Source organism: Diospyros lotus, chromosome 1 (genome assembly GCF_014633365.1).
Source record: "Diospyros lotus cultivar Yz01 chromosome 1, ASM1463336v1, whole genome shotgun sequence".
Classification (NCBI taxonomy): domain Eukaryota; kingdom Viridiplantae; phylum Streptophyta; class Magnoliopsida; order Ericales; family Ebenaceae; genus Diospyros; species Diospyros lotus.
In genome coordinates this window covers 18,363,021-18,390,497 of record NC_068338.1, presented here as the reverse complement: position 1 = coordinate 18,390,497, position 27,477 = coordinate 18,363,021, and the positions used below count along the sequence as shown (strand labels likewise).

Sequence of the window (27,477 nt, the reverse complement as noted above, 5' to 3'; positions counted from 1 at the left end):
CACATTATTGGTTTATGACTTTCACATAAAAACATTTATCACACTCATTAATCTTAAATCCATTCGATAATATTATGTGATCAAATTTCTCATGCCATTGTTTAGGCACATGTTTCAACCCATAAAAAGGTTTTATTAGTTTACAAACATTCATTTCATGTCCATTTACAACAAACCCTTCAGGTTGTTTCATGTAGACTTTTTCTTCTAAATCTCTATTCAAGAATGTTGTTTTTACATCCATTTGATGTATTTTCAAATTGTGTAACGCTATAATAGCAACTAGCATTCTGATAGACATGATTCTTGTCACCGGAGAATACGTGTCAAATAAGTCCTGTCATTCTTTCTGACGATAGCGTTTAGCTACCAGCCGAGCTTTGTACTTATCAATAATACCATTGGCCTTCAATTTCTTTCTAAAAATCCATCTGCACCCGACTAGTTTACACCCAGGTGGCAAATTAACCAATACTCAGGTATTGTTTTGCAAGATGGAATTCATTTCACCATTAATAGCCTTTTTTCCAATAAGGAGGATCAGGAGATGACATTGTATCACCATAAATTTGCGGCTCGCCTTCTAACACAAAGGTTAGAAAAATTGGGCCAAAGGAAGAGGCCTTCCTTACCTTTTTGCTTCTTCAAGGCTCAATGTCAATTTCCTGTCCATCTTAGCCTTTTGAAGAATTTGCCTCATGAGTTCTCTTAGGGCCACTCACATTGGGTTTATCTTCCTTAAAAGGAAATATGTTCTCAAAGAACTCCACTTCTATAGATTCCAGAATAGTATTAACATTAACCTGCTTTTGTTCCTCTGTCTCCTTGATGTTCCAGTTGTTGTGGTTGTTGTTCAACCGTCTTCTTCGCTTTGCAGTTCTGGTAATATCTGTTACTATACGCATATGAGTTGTTGTTAATTAGAAGTACATGTTGCTGAGATCAGAAGTTTATCAGATGTTCTAATAATGGTTAAGTGTTATAGTTTACGTTCCATATTTTGTATTAGTTGGAACTGATATTTTGTATCGGGTGGGTTGTTACTGTGTAATCTTTTTATATATATACTCTTTATATCTCTAACAATCTGAAGACAGTTAGCGTCCTGCACCGATGGCAAATAGACTTCGACGATTGTCTCAACATGATGAAATGACCTCTTTGATGAACGGTAGCTACGAACAATCGAAGCTAGCAGAACTTAAAAAATGGACTCGCTCTCAGTGATGGAAACTCAAGAAGACCAAGTTCCTTCCTTAAAACTCAATGAAGCTTAGGGAGATATATATAGGCTAAAAGAACTTGGGAACCAAGCAAAACTTGAACTTGGAGACCAAGATTAGAATACCTTGGAGATGAAGGAAAGATTTGGAATGACTTTGCAAGACTTAGCAAAGAAGGAAAGACTTGCAAAGACTTAGGGAAGACTTCCAAAGACTTAGCAAGTAAGGAAAATCATACACACACACTCCCAACAAATATTACCTTGCTTTTCTTCTTCTTCAGCTTGAGTTGTAAAGAATAGATGTTATGGAAAGTGTGAAAAAATGCCAAATAAGTAGAGAATATCAACTGGGGACTCCCCGTGATTGATTGAATCTCTTATTAGAAAAAATAGAAAACCCAATTCTTTTAATATTTTAATTTCATACTATGAATTCGAAAACATCATTTTTCACATTTTCTAAATTTTATAAAAATGAATGTTATGTCTTTTCAAAACATAAAATGTTAGGGCATCGATATCGTAAAATTAGAGTTGAAAATTAAAAAAAAATATTTTTTTTTGAAATTGAATAGGGCTTAAGATTTGAAGGGTTTATATGATTATTTTATTAAAAAAAGAAAATATGCAAAAATAGTCAACATAGTTCTCAATGATACAGAAAAAGTATTTTTGAAGTCACAAGTTTAGAAAAAAAAACTGTATTAGAGGCCTTGGGTACTAAAAGAAGTCAACTAGAAGGAGCAATTTTAGAAACGTTTCAACTAAAAGTTATTGTAAATCAGAACAGGTCTTTAGATGGTTAGGAAAAATTTAATAACATTCTAAGTCTTTGTTATCATTTTAGAGTTAGTTGGGAATGTTTTATATGTAAAGATGTATTAAGTAATAGAAAAGGTGGTGTAAGTTAGTTATAATTAGGTTGTAACAATATTTCATTGCTTTAATCTTAGTATTATTTTTTATGATACTTATATATTAATTTATTATATTTTATATCATATTAATATAAATATATAATAATTCATTAATACACAAATATTATAACTGAATATTTAAATAACATTTTTATTTTTTTAAAAGCAATTTAGTATTTGTCTTTAGATATTAAATTGAATTATGTTGTTTTGGTTTTGGCCTGAAGATTCATTCTTTCTTATTTCGGTTCAAACTCGAACATAAGTGGTGTCATCTGTTGGGGGTATAGTGGCACTAAAACGGATACGAGAAATGTTTTTGATACGAAATGAAAATGGGAAAACGATATTTTTTAAAAAAAAATAAGAAATAAAAATGTGGATAAAGTGTAAATTAAAAAAATATAAGAGTTTTTTTATAAATATAATTTTTAATATAAAAAATAATTCAAACATAATATAAATAAATATAAATAATTGGAAGTAAAATGACAATAAACAAATTGAATTAATAATTAAAAAATAAAATAAGTAAAATGTGGGGTTGGGGAAAGGGAGATGCACGTATACCTACACCTATGTCTTCATATTTACTCGTTTTTTCTCGTCTTTATTTTTTAAGACGACACTTCGAGATTCGACGGTGAGGCTTGATCTTCGACAAGAGAGCAACAAAAAAAAATAATTATAAAAAGTGAAGGAATAAAGACGACGAGAGAGCACCTAGAATAGTAAATTCTGACGACTAGAAGAGAGAACTTTGAGATTCAGAAATAAAATATTGAAATAACGAAGAAGACTAAAAATGGAGGGAATATCAGAATTCATAAACTTTGTCGTTGAAAATGCGGTTCTGACCATTTTATATAATTTCCGAAATGATTTCAAAATGTTTCGTATAGAAATGATTTGAAAATTATGTTGAATTATTTTTTTTTATTTTCAAAACAAAAAAATAATTTGAAAACGCCGTAACGGCGTCTCCTAGCCATTTCATAGCTTCAGATGTGGCGGTCATCTGAATCCGACGGTGCCAACCCACTGAAAACGGGTGATCCGAGCGAAGCTTCCTTCCCGACACTTTCTCTATCTTTCTTTCTTCGTTTCCTCTTATCACATCTTATTCACAATCTCTCTCTCTCTCTCTCTGAAATTGAACGCCCCGAATCCGCCGATTCCTCCCGGCTCCTGCCCTAACGATTGCTTGCTTGTTCCTATGTCAGGTACCTCCAAACTCGATTCATCTTCTCTTACTTCTCTTTTGTAGAATTACACATTAAGCCTAACCGGCTCGCTCTTAATATTGTTTTCCATTTTTTACCCCTTTGCCTTCCTTCAATTTTTGGTTGGATTTTTATCGTCCAATTCTCGTTCTAGATTTCAATCTTGCCCTTCTAATCGAGGGATTTGGGAGTTGGCTTCTAGTGTGCAGTTCTCTGTTCTAGGGTTTGCTCGAATTGGGGGTTTTCTTTGGTGGGAGTTAATTTTGTTTAGATTGACAGATATTGTTGTCAGGTTCAAGCTCTGTTAGGGTTCCGATTCTTGAACTGTTTGGAGCCAGAGGGATCTGGGATTAGGTACTTTAGGTGTAGGGTTATAACTTTTTATGGAATTTGAATGCGACAAAGCTACTGAGGTTGATTTGTCAAACCATTTGGTGCATTCTGAGGATAGGACTTCGGGGGAACAAGTTGAGTTCGACCGTCTTGGCTTCCGGAGTGAGAAAAATAATTTGAGGCCTGGGTCCAAAATAGAAATTGAATCTGGAAAACCAGAACTCGATAAAGAATTTCATCCCAATAGGGGGGATGTCACCTTGTGTGGTGGGAAACTGTTGCCTGGTCATGAGGCTTTGTCCAACCATGCTCTGTCCTTCACTGACCTTCCTTTCGCATTGATATCTAAAATATTTAATTGCCTTGACCCAAAGGAGCTTGGTGTGGCTTCCTGTGTATCAACATCTTTCTATAAACTTGCATCTGAACACCAAGTTTGGAAGGAATTCTATTGTGAGAGATGGGGGCAACCCATAGCCTCAGCCCATTTGGGGTCGGAATATTCAGTCGAGAAAACATGGAAGGAGCTCTTTGTAGAGAAGGAAATTCGGAGCAAAACATTTATGGGGCGCTATAACATTGATGTTCTATATGGTCATACTGAAGCAGTTCGTGCAGTTTTTCTTTTGGCTTCTAAGAAGCTCATTTTTACTTCCGGGTATGATTCAATTGTTCGAATGTGGGACATGGAAGAAGGGTTGGCAATTGCATCATCTCGGCCACTTGGCTGTACTATCAGAGCAGTTGCAGCGGATGCCAAACTTCTGGTTGCTGGGGGCACTGATGGTTTCATACATGGATGGAAGGCAGATGAAGATCTACCATATTTGTTCAATCTGAGGGGTCCTCCGAGTCAGAATACTTGCTTCCGACTTTGGGAGCATGAAGGGCCCATAAGTTGTCTTGCACTGGATCTGACTAGAATTTTTAGTGGCTCTTGGGATATGACCGTACGTATTTGGGACCGTTCCACATTGAAGTGCCTGAGGGTTTTGAGGCACAGCGACTGGGTTTGGAATCTTGCCCCTCATGATAGCACTGTTGCTGCTGCAGCAGGATCTGATGTGTATATTTGGGACTGCAATACTGCGAGTCAAATTACTGTTGTTAATAGTGCTCATGTTGGTTATACATATTCTTTGGCTCGAAGCCATACTGGGAAGCTCCTCTTCACTGGGGGAGAAGATGGGGCCATTCACATGTTTGAAATACGCAATCATTGTCTGGAGAGCAAATTCCAGCAGGTTGCAACATGGATTCCTCACTCTGGTCCCGTAAATTCTCTTGCATTTGAGTTCCCGTGGCTTGTTTCAGCTTCCGCTGATGGAAAGCTTGCGCTTATCGACGTGCGGAAGCTGTTAAAGACTAGCAGGCATTCTCCAACGGGGAAACCAAAAATTAATCATGCAGACCAGAAAAATTTTGAGCCTCCCCACAGAATGCTTCATGGGTTTAGCAGCAATTTGTTTTCAGTGGACATTGGTTCTGATCGTATTGTCTGTGGAGGTGAAGAAGGTATTGTCCGAATCTGGAACTTCTCAGAAGCTCTGGAGATTGAGAGGAGGGTCCATGCTCTGAGGGCCATGCGATTGGAGAACAGGATGAGGAGGCGCAAGCACCAAATAGATATGAGCCGCAAGGGTAGCCGTGCTGATCAATGTTCTGTCGCAGCAAAGAAGAACCCCATGAACAGTGACAGAACTGGTGCGTGGCATAGCAAGCGTGGAGTGAGCGGCAAGCTTAAGGCGTAGAGTTGGATCAAAGCCAGCCTTCCTTGCGTTGCATTTTATATACTAGTACTGTATTGCAAAATATTCCATGGCTTAAGCAGGCTACATAGCTTTCAACAGTCTTTGATTAACAAATTGGGATCTTATTGGAATATTGATTTGATTTTAGCATTTGGCGTTGGGTCAAAGATGTGTTGGTTTACCTTGTCATACCTGAAATCTTTTTCCTCTATTATGAAAAATTTTCATTGATGCATTTCTCGCGTCCTGTTTGGGACAGTAGATTGATTGATAACATAGCTTAAGTCTTTGATTTGTAAATCAGTATCTGGCTTTAATCGTGCTTTTTGATGGTGTGATAACTGAAATAAATTGGCCTTTTGGCAAAGAGGATATCATATACCAAATGGGTCTTTCTTTTGCGGCGGTGGATTGGCTCAATATTTGCTTACGGTTTGAATGTGTTCTGAGTGGTGGTGTTCTCGTATGTGCACTCGGCTGGATGGATGGAAGCTCTGCATTTTTGCAGACAAAATGTATTTTTACAGCTGCACTTGTTATGCTTCAGCCCGAGAGAATTGCCCACTAGCAGTGGAATGGAACAATCCTAATCCTAAGAGAAGGAAAAATCTGAAGGGCAGCGCGGTCAAAAGTGTGCCAAAAACATCAATTTGGTGTGGATCTATGCAAGAATTTTATTATTAAAGTATTTTTTATCAAAAAAATAGCACAACAAAAACATAAAATATATACACAGCAGATTCAAAAATTAACTTTGCAAGACTGGATATTCATCATTCATATGCAATAAATGAAAAACCTGTGTTATAAGGGATTTTAGATATACCTCTTGGAGAAAGAATCCAGTGTTAATTGTTCACGCAATGGCCTCCTCTTCTTTCTGTCTAGTGAGCTCCAACAATCTTCTCATCTGCTGCTCATCTTTGCAAGCACCCAGGTGACCAATTTGCCTCTACAAGCGTGGAGGATCTAGTTGGTCCACGCACAAGCTGCCACGAAATCCTCCAACAAGGTCGTGCTTGGAGGTGACCAACTTTTTTTTTTCCCCTTCCTCGGTTGCTCGGTGGTTGTCCAATGATCTCTCTATGAGGGAGATAGTGATAAAAGAAGTTGTCCCGGCCAAGCTTGGAGCAAGAAAGAGCAAAACCACAACCCAAACAAGGAAGAAGAAGAAAAAGCAAATAGCAAGCAGAAGCAAGAGAATGGCAAAAAAGAACGAAGGAAGAAGAAGATGCAGGAGGGGAGCTTCTCTCGTGAGCCTCCTCACCCTCTCAATCTTTCTTCACTTTTCTTCTCTCTTTTCCAACAACCCATTTGCCAAGTCCATCCATTCTCTCCTCTTATAGTCCATACCTCTACCTTCTCTCCATATACCTTCATCATCACTTACATCAGAGCGATAAATGCTCTTATGCGACAAAGCTGAAACGCAATTAATAGCAAAAATGGTTGACAGCATGAGGCACATGATTGACTGTTTTTAGGCGGTCGATTTTCCTTATGCACTGGTTGACCGTTCCAAATGGTCGACCACTCTATATACTTGTCGATCGATTCTATCTACCAAGCTTCAACTTTGTCCAAATGCCACTAAGGCTGTCAATCACTTCATGTATCTGTCAACCGATTCTATCTACCAAGTTTCAACTTTATTTAAATGCCACTAAGGCCTTGCTATTTGGTAACAGTCTCCCGTAACCATAGATTCACGAGTTCCACACACACAAGCAACCAACATCATTGACTAACAATGACGAGGAAACCACTAACAGCAATAGATCACTAATCCGCTATATTACTCGGTATGCATGTGACTTTCTACGTTCACAATCATATAACAATTAGGATACATCGTCAACTCCTTGACGTCAACCGACCCTATCGACCTATTAAGATGATCTCTTCAAATCCCTAAAATACTCTAAAAGATCATGAGTATCCTTTAGCCAGGATTCAGGATGATCCTAATGGCAATGAAGTCTAACTTCCTATAAACCTATTAAGACTCCTCAATTATCGTGCACTATAGACCTTCCATTAACTAACATCCTGACCAAGTGAGTCATCAACTAATTAAACTCACAAGACTTAGTAACTATGACTGACCCAACACGATGTGTGATATAAGTAGCATGTCAGATCTAATCTAACATTAGAACTCTTTTCAATCTCATTAATTGTCAAGCCAGTAATAGATCATTAATTCTCAAGCCATGTGATTTGTCACAAGCGTCACATTTAGCATATATTTTTCCAACATCTACTCACATGTCTATTATATGCATTTTATGCAATGTAACGTATGGCTCACCACTCCATCTCATTAGCATCCTCATGTCCAACAAAGGTAGTAGATCACATACCAGTCCATTAATTGATAGATCATAGTTTATTTATGATAAATTTAAAGACTAAGAATATCTTTAAAAAATCATGGACTAAAAATCCAAGTCACACATTCTCAATATCTTGAAAGTAGGAAGTCTAGAGACTCATTCATAGAAATGAGATTGAGATATATAAATAAAGATTTGACATTTATCATTAAAAATAATCAACTATCTTTCACATCTCAAAGTATAAATCTAGAAATGCACTTAAAACACCACCAGGGTGACACCACGCAAGGCTCCATAGAGCATTATTATTAATTGAATTTAAGATGTAAAAGAGAGCAAGGCTCCATAGAGTTATTATTAATTGGTCCAAACATGGGTAACAAATGAAATATTGTTGGGTGAAGTTTGAACTCAGGACATTAACTTACTCAATTCCATTTTAAATTATTAACATTCATCTCATCTAAAAATTTAAGTTGGTAGAAAAAAAGTTATCTTTTAATGAATTGTTTATTATTAGATAAAGAATTAATTTTTTTTATATTAACATTTTTAATTTCATCAAAAAGCATACTAACGCGAAGGTAGAGGTACCAATCCCCATCCTCCCCCATTAGTACTTTGTTTAACCTTAATTCTTGTGTCCAATAAATCTTACTTAAGAAATAATTAAAAAATTTCATAATTTAAATAATTTCATAACTATTTTAAATTTTATATTAATTAATTACGTGAAAGGAAAAAATAATTACAATTTCACTCATCATCATTCAGACTATAATTATAAGAGTCATAAATATTATCCAAAGGGCTGCTTTATCATCACTAGAAGCAGAATCTGTAGCAGCCCATTGCATGCAAGCTTGAGTATCAGACATTAGGAACCTTCAGGAAATCAATCCTGGTGCTTCTCATGCTTTAGCTACTTTTTCAACCCAAGTTTCTAAATTTTCCTCTATTAAGATTCTTCCTCATTTATAGCTTATGTCATAAGGAGGCACTTTTTCCTTGTACATTCAGCTTGCCAAGTTGTGTAAACTCTATAACCATTTCAAATTTTTTTTTTTCAGTTTAAAGTACAAGAAATTATATATTTTTATATATTTAACAAATCAAAATGTTTACTAAATTTTCTTTGGAACTAGCGATAAATTAACATCTTACATATCTAAACAATCCTTTAGGCTAAGTTAAGTACATGTAACTAAAGCAGAACATGTAGGTAAATTCAGAGTCGGCGCCCAGTATGCACCAGAGGAGACATAGGGCAGAGGACATGCCACCCCTTCAATTGGGCGAAACAGAGGGATCCCTATCCCTATCCCCTCTGCATGTCCATTGCTGAGTATGTTAACATGACCCCCCGAGCCTCCCCAGTGAGAAATCAGGGTCCTTGGGCTGCGTTTTGATGAAGAAATTCTAAGCAATCCCCATCTCTAAGCTCTGCAACTGCAAGTGCCCTCCCTCCCTCCCTCTTGACTTTTGTCATTTGTCTGAATTTGAGCAACCTTCCTTGACCTAGAGAAATTTCCTAGCAGAAAACAAAGACTCCTTTATCCGATGTCACCATCCTTTTTGCAGATGCGGTTCCAACAATCCTTTCCAGCTAATTGTCACAAAAACAACAAAGCCATAAGTACATGAACAAGAAACAAATATAGAATTCTTCACTGAATACCGGTTTAGAACTCAAGTAAACGAGTTAACTAATTGACCCCTGATTTGTTATACATTTTTAAGTGATGGTTTTTTTTTCTTTCCTTTTTGGACAAGTGAAGTGTGGATATTTTCTCTAAGCACCAGAGGCAACTAATTCTGCGAGTGTTAGCCACACGCTTCAGCAACTTCAATGTCTTAATAACATTGTAGCAAAAGTCATCACAATTTGAGCACCAACTATCCTGTGCTTTCTCGTAAACAGCTACTAATGCTGGCTGGCACCCTTAACTACCAACTCATCTATATTAATGAGGCAAGTCTCCTCTTCTCAACCAATCCTTAAAATTTTGAGATTTAAATAATATATATTTAATACTAACTCTACATTTTCAATACGATTAGTGTTTCCCTAATATGTTGAAATGTAAAATAAGGCATAGTATTTATTTACCCGGAGCAGATCAAACTGAGAAAAAAGTACGGTGCATGTCATGCCAGCCGACTCTTGGAGCATATTAACAATCTACAATTGACAGAAAGAAGCAATGTCTTAAATGAGCAAATATATGTTGCTAGACTGAATTGATAATATAGCAGAAAAATAGCAAATAACTGATGAACATTCTATTTTTGCACAGACAATGCTTACCTCAGGGTAAAATTCTTTTCTTTCAGGAAGAGAGTAGATGATTAAGTTCTGAATACCCCTAATCTGATTACGAGAAATACAGTAGTACACAAATTAGAAATCTATTAACAAAAGCATAATCTAAGTTTTTCCATAGTGCAGAAAACATGCAAGCATTACGACAACCCCCAGGGTCTGTTCAAATAAAAGCATTCTGACAAACAATAATCAACAGAGAGAGAGAGAGAGAATGGTTTGGGGGGGGGGGGGGGGGGGGTAAACAATTACCCCCAAGTAAGATTTCTCTGGGGACCTAGCAAAGCATGCACATCCTATCAAATTCCATAATCTAGCCATGTTTGGTCACTTTGAGCATCCATCCTAGCCTATAAGGTAGGTCACTCTGCTTTCCATCATAATCTTGTTTGTTGATACAGATATGACTACTGTTTTCACAAGGATAAGGGTCTAAGACATTACGTTACATCTGCACGTTCTTCGGAGAAAGGGATTATCTATAGGATGAGGATTACGAGAACGTGTAACTCTGCGTAGAGAAAGTTGAACTCGACCAGAAACTTAAGGAATAATGGCACCTGTAGGGAGACGAGCATTTGGAGGAACAAGAAGTGAAGAAACTACACCATCTAGAAGAGAAGAAGGTTAGGAACAACACTAATATCTCTGTATAGGACGAAAGGGAACAGAGGAAGTAATGGGAGAAGAGACTGTAAGAACCAAAGAAGAAAAAGAAGGAACAGGAAGAACCTTGTCAAGGGATGAGGAAGAGGGAAGGGAAGAAGAAGCCAAGAAAGAACTAGAATAATTCTAATCAGAACAAAGACCAAAAAAATACATTAATGAAATTCCACTTCAAAATAAAAAATTGAAAGTAAAATTCTTAAACAATTCAATCCTAAGAAAATTTAAACTAATGATCTCCATCACTGTGTTATTGCCAACTGAGGATAACCAGAAATCTTTCCTCCAATTTAGGACCACAAGCAAATCCAAAAACATTTAAAGAGTACGAACTACAGCACGTATACCCAAACAGTTCCAATCTTTACCATGTCCTGAGATTTTGAACTAGCAGCATCCCTACAAAGATCAAAGCCATCCTGTTGTTTTTTGTTGACCACAACCAGCAGTTAGTTAAGTAATTCTCCGTGCTTTTCTGGGATGCCATGGTAAACTGTGTATTCAATCAATTTTCAACTTTTTCATTTTTGAATGGGAGGGATCCAGGAGGAGATGGTGAGCTTCCCTAATGGGAATTGGCAACATAAAATCAGCAGCTACAAGCAACCAAAATTGTTCGTTGATGGTCTGAAATGAATATCTTTACATGGCTCTAAAGATGTCAAAAGATTTTTGTGGATGATATCTTGACTTTAATGAAGATCAGAACCTCCACCAGAAGAGCAGAAAAAACTTCATTAAATGAAAGAAAAGAAACAATCTGACTAAGCAAATATTCAACCAATTGATGAGCCTAAATAAAGAAACAGTAAACCCGATTGACCATGTTTTAGATACTCAAAAAGTTATAATAACAATAATATTTTCACTAAACTCGGGCATCATAAGGAATATGTGTTGCTTTTGATCCTAATAGAGTATGGATTCTTCCAAGGATACAAATTACAGTGGTAAAACAGCATAATTTTTCTTCTTAGAAGTTTCTTTAGAGCAAGGACAAATTATATATATATATATATATATCTCCAAACAATACATTGCTGTCACAACCCCAAGGATATAATAGGAAATATAATAGTAGTTGTAATCTAATGCATTTACTGCATTGTATTCTAGTGTAGCAGTTCATATTGTACCTTTCAGTTACAACTAAAACTGAAAGATAGAGAACTATAAATAGGCTACAGTTAGAAGATTGTCATCAATTGTTGAATGAAATCAGAATTTCAGTCATCTCTCTCTACAATTCTCTCTTGATTTCCTCTCTGATTTCTCTATAATCTTCTCTTTCTTTCTCTGTTCTTTCTGAATTCCCCCTATATTCTTCTGAATTCTCCCTCCCTTTCTCTTCTCTCCCCCTCAGTTTCTTCCAATTTCCTCTTAAAACCCTAGGATAAACCTAGAACCTTGACATTTGGTATCAGAGTCCACGATTCTTGGTTGATTGAGTTAGGTGATCGTTAGCAGTTGATGCAGAACAGCCAGTCCTTGGTTGCAGAAATTGTGATCTCAGTGATTTGTGGAGGCGGGCTTATTGATTCACAGAAGGCTGTTTCAGAAGTCAAATGATTCACAGGAGGTTGATTCAGAGCCAATTGATTCGCAGGAGTCTGTTTCAGAGTAGATCGATTCTGTAGATCTAGGCAATTCTTGACAGTTGAACAAGGTCCGGGTTTTGAAGGTGAAGCAGAGCTGATTGATTCTCAGTTGGATTTAGGTCCAGGCGATTACTGAAAGCAGGTTCAGAGGGAGATACATACAATTCTTAAAAGCTGTTCAGAGTGAATTTGAAGAATTTGAATTGAGGAAATGGTAGAAGGTACTTGCATGAAGCAATTAGAGGCGAGGCTGGATTTTCTGGAGTTAGGTTTAAAGCAGACTCAGGAAGAGGTGAGTCTTAATAGAAAGGAGAATGTGGAAACCAGAGAAGCTGTGCAAACCTTGGAAAGAAGTGTACAGAAAACTTGCAGAAGAATTTGCTAACGTCAACCAAAAGTTGAACGATTTAATGATTATGATTTCAAAGAGGTTTCAGATCAGTCTACGAGTGGAATTTCTTTCAAGTTCCACTATGGAACCAATTCGAGCAGGCACTGGAATCCTACCTAATGCTTCCAGTTTGCAGGAAGCTGATGAGTTAGCATTGGACCAGGCAATTCCGACTGAAGGATCATCCATCTGTGCGGATACTAGTGCTGGAGTCCTTAGATTTCAGACTTACAGGAAACTAAGGAACAATCTGAATTGGAACAAAACATTAATTCATTAGATAAGTTGGTTATAAATCAGGTTGGAGATGAGAGTTGCAATGAAGAGATCTTTTATGCATCTGATGAGATGTACGCCTGTGACATCCATTCTAGGCTGGATCAAGTTTTTGACACTCCACATGCAGTCAAAGAAGTTCTAATTGAGCAATTTTGACTGGAGCAATCTTATCTTACAGCAGGAAACTGATCATAAGGCTGATAAGATCCTAAGACTAAGAATTTTGGACCTTTGGACTCCAGAAAATTATTACAGGATGTTTAAATCTAGATATGGAGGTCATGTTCCAGCCAATGAGGAACCTGTGGGGCATTCTCATCTCTTCTTACATAGTCAGGATGCCAAGAAAGGAATGACAGTTGCAAGAAAAGTCACTGCAACAACATTGGAGGAGAAATTTGTTGCAGATGAACCTTTGGTGTACACTAGCAAGCAGGAAGCAACAGATGCTTTAAAAGCACTGTTGAAGTCTGTAAATGTTGGGTCCAACTGGACCTGGGAGCAGCCAATGTGAGTAATCATCAAGGACAAGAGGCATCAGGCTTTAAGAACTTTTGATGAGTGTAGACGGGCATTCAACGAGTACTTGGACCGAAGAAAGATGCTGAAGGCTGAGGAAAGGCATAACGACTGCATGAGGATCAAGGAAAACACTGGAACTTCTGTTGGGAGGAAAGCAAATAGATTTTTAAGGAGAGCTCATAGTACAGATCAATTGGAGAAAGAAACAGAGGAGGAAAAAGAGAAAAAGCCAAGGAGAAAGAAAAAGAGGAAAAAGAAAAGAGAAAGGGAACAAGAGAAGATGAAGGATGAACCAGATAGTAAAAACAGGGATTGGATTAAGAAACAGGGGCGCAATTGTTGTAATTTCTTGAGGACAAGAAATCTCTCAAGGAGAGGGGATTGTCATGACCCCAAGGATATAATAATAAATATAATAGTAGTTGTAGTTTAATGCATTTGCTGCATTGTATTCTAGTGTAGCAGTTCATATTGTACCTATCAGTTACAACTAAAACTGAAAGATAGAGAACTATAAATAGGCTGAGTTAGAAGATTGTCATCAATTGTTGACTGATATCAGAATTTTAGTCATCTCTCTCTACAATTCTATCTTGATTTCCTCTCTGATTTCTCTCTAATCTTCTCTTTCTATATCTCTGTTCCTTCTAAATTTCCCCTGTTCTTCTGAATTCTCCCTCCCTTTCAATTCTCTCCGCCTCGGTTTCTTCCAATTCCCTCTTAAAACCCTAGGATAAACCTAGATCCCTGGCAATTGTTTGAAAGTTGGACATCAGTCACTAAACTGACAACGTCAGAATTGCTTAAAATTCAGAAAAATGCCAAAAAATTAACTTAAATTAAAAAAGTGAATGCATAAGCCCTTGGAAAAGAATTGTAGAGAAACAAAATTTAAAAAAAAAATTAAAGTAAAATATAAAAATAACCTTGTATCTATGGTAGAAATGAGCCCTCTCAGTGTAAAGCATAATCTTGCGCGTCCTTTCAAAAAACCAAACCCTTGCACGGGAAATATCACTCTGTTTTGTGTACCTAGAAGTGTAAATCAATATTTGAATTATTTTTTGCATTTAAAACTAAGAAGGGAGTAATTATTCCAGTATCTAAAAAACCAAAAAATCTAATGGCCATCAGATAAAAAGAAAACAATCATATTCAAGTTAAGACAGTTCTTACTCTCCCAACAGACAGAAAGATGCACCCTGTGACCTCAAGAAATTTCGAACTCGAATAAACTCAAAGAAAGAACTAATAAATATCATAATCCCACCCTGCATAGACATAAAGACATGGTCAAAAGAAAGTTAAGCACATATCTTTAGTTAGTTCAAATTCTCGGCCATACCAAATATATGTTAAGGGTTAACTTTAGTTTACAAACCTGAATAGAATCTTTTATCTTGGGAAACACCTACAATAAGAAAACCATTGACAATTGACTATGAAAACAGAAGTTTATGAACACAGTATGAGTACATAAGGAACTTGAGGACAGAAACCAAATAAACTTGAAGAAAAGAAATGTTACAATTGGCTTCAGATCTCAATAGATACTCTAAAAATGCACGTTAAAGGCCCATTTGATAGAGCTGTCCTTTCTTTTTGTTTTTTTTTTTTAAGTCAATTTTAGCTTCTATATCTTTGTTGTGTTCAATTTTTGTTCTTTTTTCAGGTTAAAAGAATGAAAACTAAACTGATCATTGATAATATCTTTTTTTGAACTTTTAAAAATAAAAACAGAACATGGGGTACAAATCTGATTAACTTTTGTTAATTTTGTAAGGCAAATAAGTATGTCACAATTCATTTGAAATTCAGAAGCATGCCCTTAACCTAATTTTTTTTTTATTTTCTTGCCAGTCTTGCTCTTGGGTCAATGAATCCACCACCTTGCCCATTTGAATCAGACCTACTAGTTCTTTTCCATTCCTGGTGAACCCTGGGCTATGTTTGGGTTCACAAAACACAAAAGAGGATAGAAGAAGAAAAAGAAGAGATAGTAGGGGGAGATGGCCAAAGGTCATGTGAAGGGGCTTCATTGGATGGGGCAAACGGGAGACTGTATATTTTGTGCGTCCGTGCATGCATATAGGCAAAATTGAGGAGAAAACAAATGACTCTCAAGTGTGTTTGTTCTCTTCAACAATTCCTTAACTTTTTGACTTTGAAAAAGGGGAAAAAAAAGACAACCAAATGCATGAGGCTCTCTACTTTGCGGGGTCATATTAGTATGTTGCCTTCTCCGGCCCTTTGCAACCACCCCCGACCCAGCCTTTTTTCAGCAAGGAGGCTGTTTCCACAACCTTGCTTCATAGGACTAAACTTTTGATGTACTTCATATTTGTAATGGTTATAAAATTTGAACTATTTGGTTATATGAATATTATCATTTAAAGTCATGACTGTATATGATGCATGACAGTCAAAAAAATTTATTTAGTTGGCACATTAGAGCCATAGATTTTAGACTTAATTTTTTGCTCAACGTTATTAGGAAAACACCGTTATCAGAATAATGTAACTAATTGTAACTAATTGCAGGAGATGATATCCTTGGTGCATCATATCACCCTAGTTACCAAGAGTGTTGCTAACCCCGTGTGTTGCCCAACACACGTGGATTGGTGTCCGTACATTGGTGTGGACTAACACAAGATATCACCTAGCTAACAAGGTTGTTGACCTTCAGGCTCCATATTCACTGGTTCAAGGTTATGGATACGCTATATTTTCTGTACAACCATGCGAAATTTTGGTATTATATTATTTCATAAAAAGGACGTTTTCTTAAACTAGAAAAATATAATTTTTTAAAACACAATTTTAGTATGCATTGTTTAAAAGAAAATTTTTTCTTGTACAGAACTCACTCACAAGCTCGTTTTCATTCTGCCATAATATGAATTTTGTATTCACCAAGTCTTTGACTCATTCTGTCAAATTTTCTATGTATTTTAGACCCTGAATTGCATCAGAATTGACAAACCCATCTGCACGAAAGCACTTGAACTTTCTTTTCCCTTCTGCTAGCCCACATTTGTTTCGCATAATGTTCATCTCATTTTTATTTTTTAGTTCATGTTAGGAAATTCTTTGTAGTCAACTCTGTTATAGATACAGACAAGATCATACAATAAATTTATTAGATTGATTTATTTTATTGTAGTAGAGTCAATATGGATATCGAATTCCACTGCTGGGAATTTGTGATTGGTTGTAAGATTGGATAACCGAGGCTTGCTTGATTCTAGTGAGACGAATGTTTCACCAAGGGCCATGCCCTGGTCCTGTGCCCCATCTTGGTTTGTTACATTTCCAATGTTATCCACTTGGAAATGGGAGAAGAAAACATGCTTACGGTTCACCTGTGCATGCTCTCTCTCTCTCTTTTCCAGTAAGTGTCCATGTTATCATTCGGAACCATTTCTGGAATTATCACGCTTATATTATTTTTCTCCTGTTCAAGTTTGTATTTCCTGGGCTGGTTTCACAGTAGGAGTATGGTCCAAAATTAAGTGAAAGAGCTAATTTAGGGTTTAACAGAATCAGTTGGGGCAGGTACACCATCCAACCTGAGTTATAGACATTAAAACAATTACTTAGTTCCTGGAAACACTATTACTTGCACATAAGAACTACTTTATACATACCTTCTTAGAAAAATATTCAAAACGAGCATCATCCGCATCTACTGTTGATTCAGCATCAAAACGTTCATAAATCTGCGAGGTTGCAATTGCCAATATAAAATAAGTATACAAGAAAACTCAACCCTCGGTAATAGGAACTACAGGGTTGAGGGCACACTAATACACAAAAAAGCTTATTCACAACATAGAAAATATATGAAATCCCAATCACGACCCTAGGGATATGATTGTAATTGGGGGAAATCCACAGCATATAAGATATTAGAGCTAACTGTAGAAGTTTAGAGATTAGGCGGGAATAACTAACTCTTGTATAAATAGTTAGCAAGGTTGTTAGAGTAGTTAGTTGGTTGTATTTTCGGTTTATTTCCTTCAATTATAAGCATAAAAAGAGGCTGGCATAGTTACAGGAAGGCATGATTTAAATGAATGATTTGAATTCTCTCATTTTCCCTCTCCCAATTCTCCTAGTTTTCTCTCCCGTCCTTTTCTCTTCTTCCTCAATTCTATTTGTTATGTTCTTTCCCTCCCTTTCTACCCTATGTTCCTTTAATTCTTACCAAATTCCTTCCTAGACCCCTAGGCAAATCTTAGGGTCATAACTTTTGGTATCAAAGTCGGTCGTCCTCGGCTATGATTCTGACAGAAGGCAGTGTGTTGATCGGTATAATTGAAGCGCGCCAAAAGGTGTTCGAAATGGCGGAAGGCGATCGTTGAATCACTTTGAGTTTGGCGACGATTCGAAAATGAATGACATCGTTCCAATGATTCGGAACTTGAAGCGTACATAGGGAGCGAACGTTATTGTTCGGATGATATGGAAATTAAAGCATACTGGAGGAACACTTGACAACAAGGAATGTGATTGGAAGAGACATGGCGTGGAAGCAGACTAGGCGAGTCCTTCGATTAACTTTTGGTGGACTTGAAGGCACGGAATAGGTCTGGGCGAGCGCGGAACCCCAATGATTTTGATTGAGATTCCAATGAGTAAGGAAGGCTGTCGATTATAGATCAATTGCAAGTGGCGAAGCCAAGCAAAGCAATTTCGACTCGGAATTGGAGACGAAACAGCCAGGTGAGTTCCGATAGTGATTCCGAGAGAATCTGAAGGTAGTTCACGGTGGTGTGGTTGGCAGTGGATCGCGAGTGATCGCTGAACATCAGCGAGTGCGACTCAGTAAGGCAATCTCGACAGAGATTGAAATGGAGTCAAGACTATTGAAGTCCAATTTGTGACGCAAGCAAGCAACTCTTAGTTGTTGAAGTGTGATTGAGGTGTAGCAGGAAGGTGAGTGCTGGAAGCTGATAGCCAAGCATCGATAAGCTATCCTCAGAAGCTGATTGAAGGTGATCTTCAAGAAGCTGCAACAAAGAAGATCAATTGTAGCAGGTGCGACCAGAGCCGAGCTTGTTTCAAGAGGTTTATCCATCGCGACTAACGGCTCTGAACAACAAGTTAATTGCAGATCAAAGGCACGGAATTCGGGTGAATTCTGACAAACCAGTGGTCGGTGAGTGGGTAAGAAATGGACGCAGGCTTAGGGCGATTGTTGATCCACAACAATCGCTATAAGAATCCAAGTGATCTTGAATCCTCAATGAATCGAACGCAGAATAGAGGATCGTGATTGGCATGCAGGCCATCGACAATTGCTTCTAGTGATGAATTGAGATCCAGTAGGAAGAGGAGTTGCGCAACAGAAGTAGCTTCAGAAACGAGACATCGAACGGTGATTGGGGGGTGACTCCACTGGAGTTATTGAATTCGCGTGAATTCTGATGATCATTGGGTGGAGAAGAAGGCGCTAGCTGGGGCGCTTATGGAACTTGCTTGACTGTGGGTAGATAGCGATCAGTTGTAAGCAAGTTCGATAGTCAACAATTCAATTGTAGATTAGAGGTATTGAATTCAGGAGATTAGGAAGCATAACCTTGAGCAAGGCGAGAAGGAAGGTGCGGCCGCTGCGTGTGACTTCTGTTGTTGTTCCAAAGCAATTGGATCTTGGTCACTGCATGTGACCGAGCTGTGAAGGAAGGCACGGTCAGAAACGGTCCATAAGGGAATTCCAAGTAGCGGTCGAAAATGGTCCATAAGGGAATTCCGAGAAGCGGTCAAAAACAGTCCATAAGGGAATTCCAAGCAACTAGATTAGGGTGATTCTCCTAGGCGACTATTGTGAGGTGATTTTGGACTGAATTTTGGTGACTTGGGAAAGTGAGAGTCAGCGATTCACAAGAAGTTGCAACAAGAGCCAATCAAACTCTTAAGAAGCTGAAATTTGAAAGGTGACAGTCCTTAGCTACTTCATCGTAACTAAGGCATAGGTTTAGGGTGAGTTGGAAGCTGATAGTAAGCTAACTTGAAGGCCGAACAAACTCAATCAGATTTCGGAAATTGATTTGGAGGCCGTTAAGCAACAGCTAAAAAGCTTATTCAAATCTAGGCTACTGCTAGGGTAATGTCTGAAGCGGATTAAGGTTGCTGAATTGGAAGCAATAATTGCATTGGCTTGGGTTGTTAAATTTTAGTACCGGAATAAATTTTCGAAGAGATCCCTAGAAGTTGAGCAAGAGGTTGTTACAGCAATGAATTTTCAAGGAATTGAATGGAGGAGATGGCTAAAGGACTATGTGCTGCAACATGGGAAGGGGAGGTCAGGTGAACTGACTTTGCTGAAGATCTATGTGACCAATTTGGGGAGAGGAACAGGATTGATGTGATGGAGTTCAACAAATTAAGGCAGGGGGGATCGGTAACAGATTATCAGGTTAGATTTGAGAAGCTAAGGTCTCTAATGTAGAGCTTTCAGCTAGCCCTATCAGAACATTACTTTGTATCAAGATTCATTAATGGTCTTGACAATGCATTAAGGCTCAGTGTGAAAATGTTCTGCCCTACTACGGTGGAACAAGCGGCGGAGAACGCGAGGCTGCAAGAATTGGCACTAGAAGCCATTTGTAGAAAGCATGGACTGCCGCCGGAAAGTTATCGTAAGAGCAGCTCGCAAGTTTGTAAAGGACCATATGTAGCTAAAGGAGCTTTAACGAAACAATCCGGACTGGAACTACTTAACAACGGTTCTAAGGAAGCTGATACTGAAGTTGTTGAAGGGAAACATGCAATCAATGAAGACTTAGACCAAAGGCAAAAACTGGAGGCTAAAGGCAAGAATGGTTCTAAGGAAGCAAATTCTAAGAGAATGGCTTCCTTGCCTTTGGTTTTGGAAAAGACGGCGGGGTCACAGGTTTAGATAATTCCAGCCAAAGAAAATCCCCCTACTGTTGTGAATAATTTTGATATCGGGCACTACGACAGTATTGTTGTCATGTTACTTGGTGTAGACAAGATTCAGAAGGTGAAGGAAGAGAAAGGTGCTGCCATTTGGTTCGGCAGTTATGATATTGTGGAAGAGGAGGTTGCTGTCATCTGGTTCGGGAGATTTGACATTGGAGAAGGGAGCCTTGACATGGTAATCCTTGGAGTCTACACTTCATTTGTGCAAGAAAAACAAGAGCAACAGAATGTAAGGGATGATGGGACAAAGCTTAGAAGTAGAAGGAACACAAGAAAAAAAAGGAGAAAAATAAATCAGATTGTTAAGGCTGGAATTGGATGGAGAACTGGGTCAACAACAATCAATTCTTGGGGACAAGAATTGTTTGAAGGGGTGGGAATTGTCACGACCCTGAGGATATGACTGTAGTTGGGGGGGAATCCGCGGTGTATAAGCTATTAGAGCTAACCATAGAAGTTTAGAGATTAGGCGGGAATAACTAACTCTTGTATAAACAGTTAACAAGGTTGTTAGAGTAGTTAGTTGGTTGTATTTTCAGTTATTTCCCTCAATTGTAAGCCTATAAAGAGGCTGGCATAGTTAGAGGAAGGCATGATTTAAATGAATGATTTGAATTCTCTCATTTTCCCTCTCCCAATTCTCCTAGTTCTCTCTCCCGTCTTTCTGTCTTCTTCCTCAATTCTGTCCATTCTGTTCTTTCCCTCCCTTTTTGCCCTATCTTCCTTTATTTCTTACCAAATTCCTTCCTAGACCCTAGGCAAATCCTAGGGTCGTAACACTGACTATCAAAGATAAAGGGATTACTTAAGCTTGTAACTTTAAAATTTGGAAATACAATTAAAAAAAACTGATAACCTCATCCCAGAAATTGCAACAAAGAAATTTTGTCATCTTGAATACCAGAATTTATTTCTTAAATGGCTCAGATATGTCTCACAACTCAGATAAACTCAAGTAAGAAGGAAAGAAGAACATACCAAGGCATACATACCTGTCGTACTTGAAGTAATACTTTGGGAAGAACACCTTTATGATGGACTAGCAACTTCACCTGTAAGTAACTAAGACATTACATGTGACACACTTTGTACAGATAAAACAAAAACATAAATGAACTCAACTAGTCAGCATTTCCTTCTGAAGTAGCGAGTACCTGAACCAGATATATCACTTTTAACAAGCACTAAAGTAAGCGAAGGGATTATGTTCTCAAATAGGATGGAGTATTTTCAACCATTTCATTTATATTAGATCACCATTCCTCCATTGAACATTATCCTTATTGAATCCCTTTGGTAATAGCTCAAGTGTTTAGAAAAAGTGAGGGCATAACATAGTATCAGAGCTTCACCTCTAGGAGAACCTAGGTTCAGTAATGTTACACATGTTTTTCCCTATTACACTCATGTTTTCCATGCATGCTGGTTTCACACGTGTTAGTTCACCTCAGTTAATTCTATCCGAGTGCAGACGACAGAGTGTTAAGAGAGCTTGATGTACATTCCAGGGTTGTCCTATTACACGTTTTGCACCAAAAATAACAGATCAATGAACTTAGCCAATAGTTTCTCCTTCCAAAAAGTAAGAACTACATAAACCATATATACAAGTTTAACTTTGGGAATAGTGTAAGTAGAAGCATTACAGTCTCTGATAAGAAAGAGTGAATCTTCTACCATTTCACGTCATATACAAACTATTCTTCCAAAGATGTAATACCATGGAACAAGGAAAAGTTTCCCAAGGTTTAAAATGTTCATATGAAAATGGCTAAAGTTTGTTTTCTGAAAAGAATTAAGAATCAGGTTGTATAGAGGAGAATCAAAACTAAAAACCCATAAAACAACCATTTGTAGGATTAGTTGTAGAAGTGACTTGTAGAAATACTAAATTCCACAAAAGGGAATGAAAAAAAAAAAAAAAACAATGAAATTTATAAAAACAGTACTAATTAAAATAAGGGTAGATAACCAAATAAGCCAGATTTTATCTTTATTTTTCAAATTAATTATGAACTTTCAGTTTATAAATTCGCCTCCAAATCTTTGAAATCTGTTGCAATGTTATGCTACCATCAAGATCATGCTGTTACCCACATGTATCATATGACTTTATTAAACAGTCAACAATAACAGTCATATGAGAGAGCACCTGACTCGTGAGTGGAAAATTATCTTAGAGTTTGACGACAGCTTAACAGCGCAACATATTTCAAAGATTACAAGGTGACAATCAAGTTCATTTTTTGTTTAATTTTATATCTTTACTCCAACAAATATAAGACTTTTTTTATCCTCAAATACTTCTCCAATGAAAGAGAGAATTAAAGACAAAAAAAAAATCATTAGATGTTCCTCTCCTAGTTTCATGGTACTACAGTAAACTTCAGTGCATTTTGTTGCGAAGGATTTCCATTTTCCATTATTATTTCACGTTGGATTAGTAGGAATCAGAAAAGTTGGGGCCATTATGACAGTAACAAAGTTGGAGTCGTGCAGCGGAAGAAAACATTCCTTGCGGTTGCAACCCTAACAGGAATACTCCAATCATCTCCAAATGCTTGTTAGTCAGGGACCTGGCAATGTTTCCCTAGCTACCACACCATCATGGCCACCACCAGGAAAAGGACAAGAATTGATATGGCCTAGCACATGTGTAATACCCGGTATTACATAATGATGAAAAAGATATAATTTTCAGTTATTTTAAATGGACCTCGGGTGGTCCGGGAAGCCCGGAAGTCTGTTTCGAGGAATTAATTAATAAAATTTACCAAATTGACAGCAGGGAAAACCCAGGACTTGGATGTCTAGGGAAGAAGGCATAAGATTGGTAAGTGTCTCGACGCGAGGCTAATAACACTAGAAGTAGTTAGATCGGGAATAGTTTGCGAAATAATTTCTGTATAAGCCCGAATGGGTGTCGGTACCAAATGGTCGTAAGGGACCTCCGAGAAGCTGAGGAGACCCTAGGGGTAGTCCGATTTTGCGAGTGAGGCAACCTTGAGGTATTTTAGGGTGGAGAGAAGGTCCTAAGCAGGCGCAGGAACAAAATCGGTATTTCTGAGTAAATGCCGATTATTAATTTTGGAGAAATCGATATGTTAAGTGGCTTAAGGGTAATTAAATTAAGGCCTTAGAGGGTCCAAGTGTAATTAATAGATCCTTAAGTTAAATTATCAAAATCCTCAAGTGAAGTTAAGGAATTTTTGGAGGGTTGTTGTGTAATATATATATATATATATATATATGTGTGTGTGTGTGTGTGCGCGCGCATTGGATGTGTGAGCTTGGGAAGCAAGCCTCCAATTTCTTTGGATTCAAAATAGAGAGAGAGATAAGGGATCGGGAGAAGGTGAGTAGAGGAGAGAGAGATCGTGAGTGAGAGATCGGGAGAGATAGCCGATCATGGCCGATCGTGGGTGGTCGGATGCAGCTTTTGGCGGCAAAGGTCACGGCTTGAAGAGGTCGCGGCCATGGCTGTGGTGCTGGAGCTCAAGAGGCAAAGCTAGGCCGAGTGCATCGCAAGAGAGAAGAGAGAAGCAGAGATCGTGAGAGATCGGCCGAGGGGTGGCCGGCCTAAAGCGACGGCCAGTGGCGACCTGAAGAGGCAACAAGCGCTCGACCGTTGGTGGCTGTGCGGCAATGGAGCAGCGGCCATGGTTGTGCCGCGATGAAGGCCGGTCGAAGCTTGAGCAGCAACGATAGTCGTGCGATGGTGAGAAGCGGCGCTGGAAGATGGCGATGGATGGTGGCCGGGGCTGCTGGCGCGCACGTAGGAGGCAGGTGCAGTGAAGAAGATGATGAACAGTGGAGAAGGAGAAGAAATAAGAAAAGGAAATAAAGAAAAAAAAAAAAGAATTTTTGAAAAATGGAGAAAATAGTCGGAAAAATAGTCAAAAATTTCCAGAAAATCAGAGAAAATTCTGAAAATTAATTTGGGGCTCGAGGAGCGTGTCAGAAGCTCGAAAATGAGGTTTTAAGCGCAAGGTGGCATCTCATGAGGCGACGTTGGTATAGGCATTTGACCGATTTTCTCCTCCAAATATGATGAGGTAAAATAATTAATTCTTTCTAGTTATTTGCATTAAGTGAAAGGATGTAATGTGAATTGTTGGTTGGATTAGACCCTCGGTTGGGGTTAGTTGGAAGTTGTTAATGGGTGATTTTGCAGTGTATGGCAAAAATATAAACCCTGGTTTAATTTCTCTTGTTGGGTTTTGTGATTTCATCTAGGGTCAACCGAGGGGGCGGTGATCCTAGAAGTGTTTGAAGTTCGGACTAGCATTCTCGCTCGTGAAAGAGATAAGACTTCAAGCCAGGTAATGGATGGCCCCAAGGGTGGCAGCCTTGCAAATGGTTTATAATATTAATAAATATATGTTGTGTGCAGTTGTGTGTGGTGCATGTTCTATAGGTGGTCTAGTGGAGTCCTATGGCCATGGGAGAGACTAGATGAATGCTAGGGGTAATTTGGGAGGTTAATACCTCGAATAGGTGGGTTCAGAGGGCAATGATGCCTCGCCATTCATGCATACTTACTTGTCATTGCATCTCATATATTATCTTGTTTACATTCATTTGCACTCTTACTAAGTCATTGTGACTCATGAGGTTTTATCTCGTGTTGTAGATATTAGGAGTTCAGATACAAGCAGGGATGATGCCAGGAGGTTGAAGTGACGACTAGCGTTGTTTCCTGTGTTGTGAATTGTATTATCTCATGTATGTATATATATCCTGGTGGATGAATGTGTATGTTGTTGGGCGCTGGATGGTATCCAGTTTGTTGTAATCAGTATAATGTAGTATATGATTGTGTAGACTTCTGGTTGTTAGTGGCTTGTTTGGTGGAGCCAAGTTTTAGGATCAAAGAGGTACTTCTCATAAATTCCCAATACTTAGTAAATATTTGATGTGCTAGTTTTGTGCCTGAGTCACCTTTGGCTTGTGGTGAGACGAGCTGAAGAAAGGTGAAGCTCACTCGAGTTTCCAGATCCTGTCCACTGTGTTTCTTTTTATGTTTTGGGACCGACTCCTTAAGTGGAACGAAGGGAAAGACGAAGCCTAGTCCCCACCTAAGACGTTTCCCAATTAAACATAGTCCATCTCTTCATTAGTTTAGTGTTGTGTGAGTAATCTAGGAGATTATTCATCGGTAGCGCCTGTAGGTGGGAGCGGGCCGTTATAACATGTACTTCAAACACGGGCAGAACTCAAGCAAATATTTTAAGCTTCGCAATAGAAGTGAATAATTTAAGATTCAAAATTATCTTGTCAACTTCATGCTTTGAAACAATTTTTTAACTGATTTGCATCAAGTACAAAGTAACAAAACCTTGAAAAAAAAAGATGTAGCATATGCTCAAATGATGAATATTTACCTTTCCTTGATGGTTAAAACAGTGATGATTAAACAGGATATTGATGTCTGGAAAAGAAAGTACAAAGATATATTAGGATCAATTCATTTTCTAAGTCTAAGATGGTTAAAGCTAGTAATCAGGTTCGTAGAAAAGCACAAGCACAAATAGAACATTGTAAATCTAAAAAATAACTATCAAATAATTTTAGAAAATAATTATCAAATTATTTTTTCCACTTGCCTTATCCATGGTGTGTGTGTATGTGTGTATAGCAACAACATAAGCATACCAAGCCTTTATCCCACTACGTGGTGTCACATTCCTAGGGTTAGACAGGGTTGTGATTGGAATTAGGGGGAGAAATAAGAATGATAGAATTGAAAGAGGGAGAGAAATTAGTAGAAAAAGGAGAGAGAATTAGAGAAGAACCGAGAGGGACAAAGAGAATTAGGAAGATAGGATCTTCATTTCATTTCACATGATATCCATCCTCTTACAATTGGCCTTTTTATAAGCATAGCTAGCTACTTAACTGATTTCTAACAGCACCCATGTGCTCTTAACAAATTACAAAATATCCCTAATAAACTATTATACCCTATTACAATAATACCCCTCTATTGTTCCTAGGGTCATGACAATTCCCCCACCTTAAAAGGTTTTTTGTCCCCAAGAAACCTATTACAGCTAAGTTGTTTCTTCATCCAATGCCTATCTTCACCAACTAGTTTCTTCTTCACCAGCTAAGTTGTTGTTTCTCTTTTCTTTTTCCTCAACAATAAAGTATTATTACTTGCTGCAACACCAAGTTCAGCCATCCACCTCTTCCCCATTGCCTTTGAAAATGGTTCCAAAGGAGTTATCAGTCCTCCTTCAAACTCCAAGGTTGGTGTAGTCATGTCCTCTCCCTGTTTCACAACCTCTTCTCCTTCCTTATCTTCAGTAGAGACCTCAAATGGAGAGACTTTTACTTTCTAATTGTTGGAGTACACCAAAGGCACACTTTCAGCAGATTTTTCCTCCAGTAGAACCTCAATCTCTTCTTCAACAATTGCCTTTTCTTTCTTGTCACTCTGAATTGTTTGATTCGATTCAGGTTTTTCCTCATTCATTGCAACTACCATTCCCATTCTTAGGACTTCATCAGTCTCATACTTCTCATTAGCTCCTTGCACTACTTGATTAGCAACGTTTGAAGCTCCTTTAATAACATCGATTTTGGTCCTTTCTCCAAATCGGGTACACAAGTCGCTTACAAATTCTGGCCAACTCCATTCCACCCTCCCTCTACACCAATTTAGGAACCAAGCATCAACTACATCATCTAAATAGGCTGCAACCATATTAACATTCTCTCTTTCTGCCACTTAGTATTGATAGAACATCCGTTCGCACCTCCTGATCCACCATCGAGGCCTACCTCTTTCAAATGCGGGAATGTCCATCCGCGGGACCCAATGGTGTGGGGTGAGTTCCCCCAACTCCTCGTCCCAAGTTTTCCTCCATTGCATCATCCCTTCCTAATCTTAGGGTGTCAACAACCTTAGGAATACCTCCAATCTGCTGGCTGCTCTTAGTATAACCTTTAGGTTGTAG

The 27,477-nt window shown here is 38.1% G+C and overlaps 2 protein-coding genes across 3 annotated transcripts in view; one reads left to right on the top strand and one right to left on the bottom strand.

The window, feature by feature from the left end:
* The first annotated feature begins 3,166 nt into the window (after positions 1-3,166).
* LOC127788630 (F-box/WD-40 repeat-containing protein At5g21040) lies at positions 3,167-5,696 on the top strand. Its single transcript, XM_052317130.1, has one exon. It carries the CDS (start codon positions 3,749-3,751, stop codon positions 5,447-5,449), a length of 1,701 nt encoding a protein of 566 aa, XP_052173090.1. The 5' UTR covers positions 3,167-3,748; the 3' UTR covers positions 5,450-5,696.
* A 3,169-nt stretch (positions 5,697-8,865) lies between these two features.
* The window catches only part of LOC127801455 (protein NUCLEOLAR FACTOR 1), a 79,702-nt gene continuing 61,090 nt past the window's right edge, over positions 8,866-27,477 (bottom strand). For both annotated transcript variants that reach the window (XM_052336641.1, XM_052336649.1), the window contains exons 17-25: positions 25,900-25,946; positions 21,508-21,567; positions 17,218-17,289; positions 14,949-14,978; positions 14,744-14,838; positions 14,494-14,599; positions 10,097-10,159; positions 9,899-9,970; positions 8,866-9,394 (exon numbers count right to left, since the gene is read on the bottom strand). In XM_052336641.1, coding sequence (XP_052192601.1) covers positions 9,320-9,394; positions 9,899-9,970; positions 10,097-10,159; positions 14,494-14,599; positions 14,744-14,838; positions 14,949-14,978; positions 17,218-17,289; positions 21,508-21,567; positions 25,900-25,946 — 620 coding nt within the window. In that variant the 3' untranslated portion in view covers positions 8,866-9,319. The remainder of the gene's footprint in view (positions 9,395-9,898; positions 9,971-10,096; positions 10,160-14,493; positions 14,600-14,743; positions 14,839-14,948; positions 14,979-17,217; positions 17,290-21,507; positions 21,568-25,899; positions 25,947-27,477) is intronic.

What these genes read in the sequence shown, in the direction of transcription:
- LOC127788630 (XM_052317130.1), top strand. Translation starts at nt 3,749, where the DNA reads ATGGAATTTGAATGCGACAAAGCTACTGAGGTTGATTTGTCAAACCAT.